This window comes from Belonocnema kinseyi, chromosome 9 (assembly GCF_010883055.1).
Source record: "Belonocnema kinseyi isolate 2016_QV_RU_SX_M_011 chromosome 9, B_treatae_v1, whole genome shotgun sequence".
Lineage (NCBI taxonomy): Eukaryota > Metazoa > Arthropoda > Insecta > Hymenoptera > Cynipidae > Belonocnema > Belonocnema kinseyi.
The window spans coordinates 95,784,533-95,786,618 of NC_046665.1; the positions used below are offsets into that span (position 1 = coordinate 95,784,533).

Here is a 2,086-nt window from a genome sequence, read left to right on the forward strand (position 1 = left end):
CCCCCCCCCCTTCCCCTAAACGTAATGTAGCCTTTGTCTACACATGCATTTTAAGCCATTCTAAGCTAGCGTGTTTATGAATCGAGACCAAAAAAGCGAGATTAAGAAAAATCACACAACTCTGAGAAAGATAATATGGAACTTTACAATCTCAAAGTTAGTTAAGACCTAAACGTCGGGGGATGGGGGGCCCTAAGAAGTACCCCCCATGTAACGATGACCTCGAGGCCTCAGCGATGAAGACCCTAAATAGGTAGGAGTTCGCGGTTCGTAAGGTGGAAGTACCAGCGAGAATTCGACTGAGCCGCGGATATTGAGTGGCTCTCGACTTTTAAAACAGTCCCCTAACCCCAGACGTTAAATACCCTGGCAAAGGCTGAATGTGACTGAGCTATACGGAGACGCACAACGGTATCCTGCGATACTGGGAAACCACGCAGTGTAGATTTCCTTATCCCCAAAGTGCGGATCTATGGGGACTGACACTTTAGTTCTCTATCTTCAGATGAGAGCCAAAGGAATACCGATTATAAATAACAAAAGACTAATACATGGAGAATAGTCTTCAATGAACCAAATCTTTATAACTACGAATCAACAAGGGGCCAATACATTTCTTGGCACCTCGGGTGGTACCATGAGAATAGATCTTCAATCAGTCACGTAAGCTGAGCTAAAGCCACTGAGGATGATGGGACCAAAAAAGTCCCTAACAAATAAAATAAAGCAGTGCTGTCATGTAAGGGATTCATCGCCAGCAACTTCTGTTGCAAAGCGAAACAACCCCTCAACTAGAGACTCCTACAGGACCTGGTCTGATAGCAGCACTCATACTAAAGAGAGAGGGGGGAGGTACGAAATTTTGCCAACCGGGAGCATGCCAAAAACGGCAAGCGAAATTATTGAATGACTTTTGCAGATACACTAGCCGTCTTCCGAACCTGAATAACAGAAGGAGGGAATGACTGCCATGACGGTATGATCCAGGTGTTGATTCAAGAATATTTAAATTCTCTGGTGGAACAAATGTATAACATCGTTAAGGCGAGCATTGCAGGACGAAAGCGTTCGCATGTACTCTGTTGAAATTCTGAAGGCATACTCGCTCATGAGAGAATAGACGGGCATGATGAACAGAGAAGAAGCAAATTCTTTACAATGGAGGAACTTTTCTAGCATATAAACGGATCTTAAGAACTCTCTTGCGGAGTGCACAATGATACTGAACAAATCTGCTGCCGTATTTCAAGCAAAAATTAGAGGTCTCAAGACATGCCTAAAGGAGTAATCTAAACTCGCGTTTGTTAATCCCCATATTTGCATATGCTCGTGTAATCAAAGTGCTTTAATACCTCTTCAATCTGTACATTTTACATCCAGACTTGACTGAAATTGCCTGCAAAAGCTTCTGGCAGTGTACGGAAAAATTGGGTGAACTATATCTCTGTTTCTGGACATAAGTGTATCGCAATGTATTGGAAGATGGCTATAGGTATGATACACTCTAACCAGTTTATCAAAGAAATATGTTTAGCAAAGTCTAAAAAACTCCCTAAACACGGAAAAACAGATTGAAATAGCGGTTGAAATGATCAAGGGCCATTGTAGATTAAAGAAGCATCTGATTTACACAAAGGTCGACAATGATCCTCGATGTCAACTGTGCGTCCTTCAAAACAAGACAGAGAGGTCCTATGTGACTGTAATGCATTTTTAAACATCAGAGTGAAGCATATTGAAAATAATTTATGTGGACCAGATGATTTTTTTGACATCCCCTATATGGCAATAAATGCCTAAATGGTGGAAACCGACCTCATCAGAGAGAATTGAAATCAAGGGTTCAGTATTATAGGTTACATTAGAAAAGATCAGTGCTATGAGACTTCAATCACTCTGCCTATGTGTAATAACAATAATATTAATATATATTTGTAATATATAATATAAATAATAATGATAATAATATATATTTGTCTTCTACCAAAGGTGTTCCGGCATTGGTGTCGCGATAGGGCTTGAGTGTTCGTTTTATGACGTTGACGGCTATGTCGGTGGTGTCACTGCTACAGTCAGGATTTCCTAT

At 40.9% G+C, this 2,086-nt stretch overlaps 1 protein-coding gene across 1 annotated transcript in view; it reads right to left on the bottom strand.

Moving 5' to 3' along the window:
• The window catches only part of LOC117180646 (cytochrome P450 4C1-like), an 8,635-nt gene extending 6,924 nt beyond the window's left edge, over positions 1 to 1,711 (bottom strand). The window contains exon 1 of the mRNA XM_033373135.1: positions 1,631 to 1,711. Within this exon, the coding sequence (XP_033229026.1) occupies positions 1,631 to 1,711 (81 nt within the window). The remainder of the gene's footprint in view (positions 1 to 1,630) is intronic.
• Between the last annotated feature and the right edge of the window lie 375 nt (positions 1,712 to 2,086).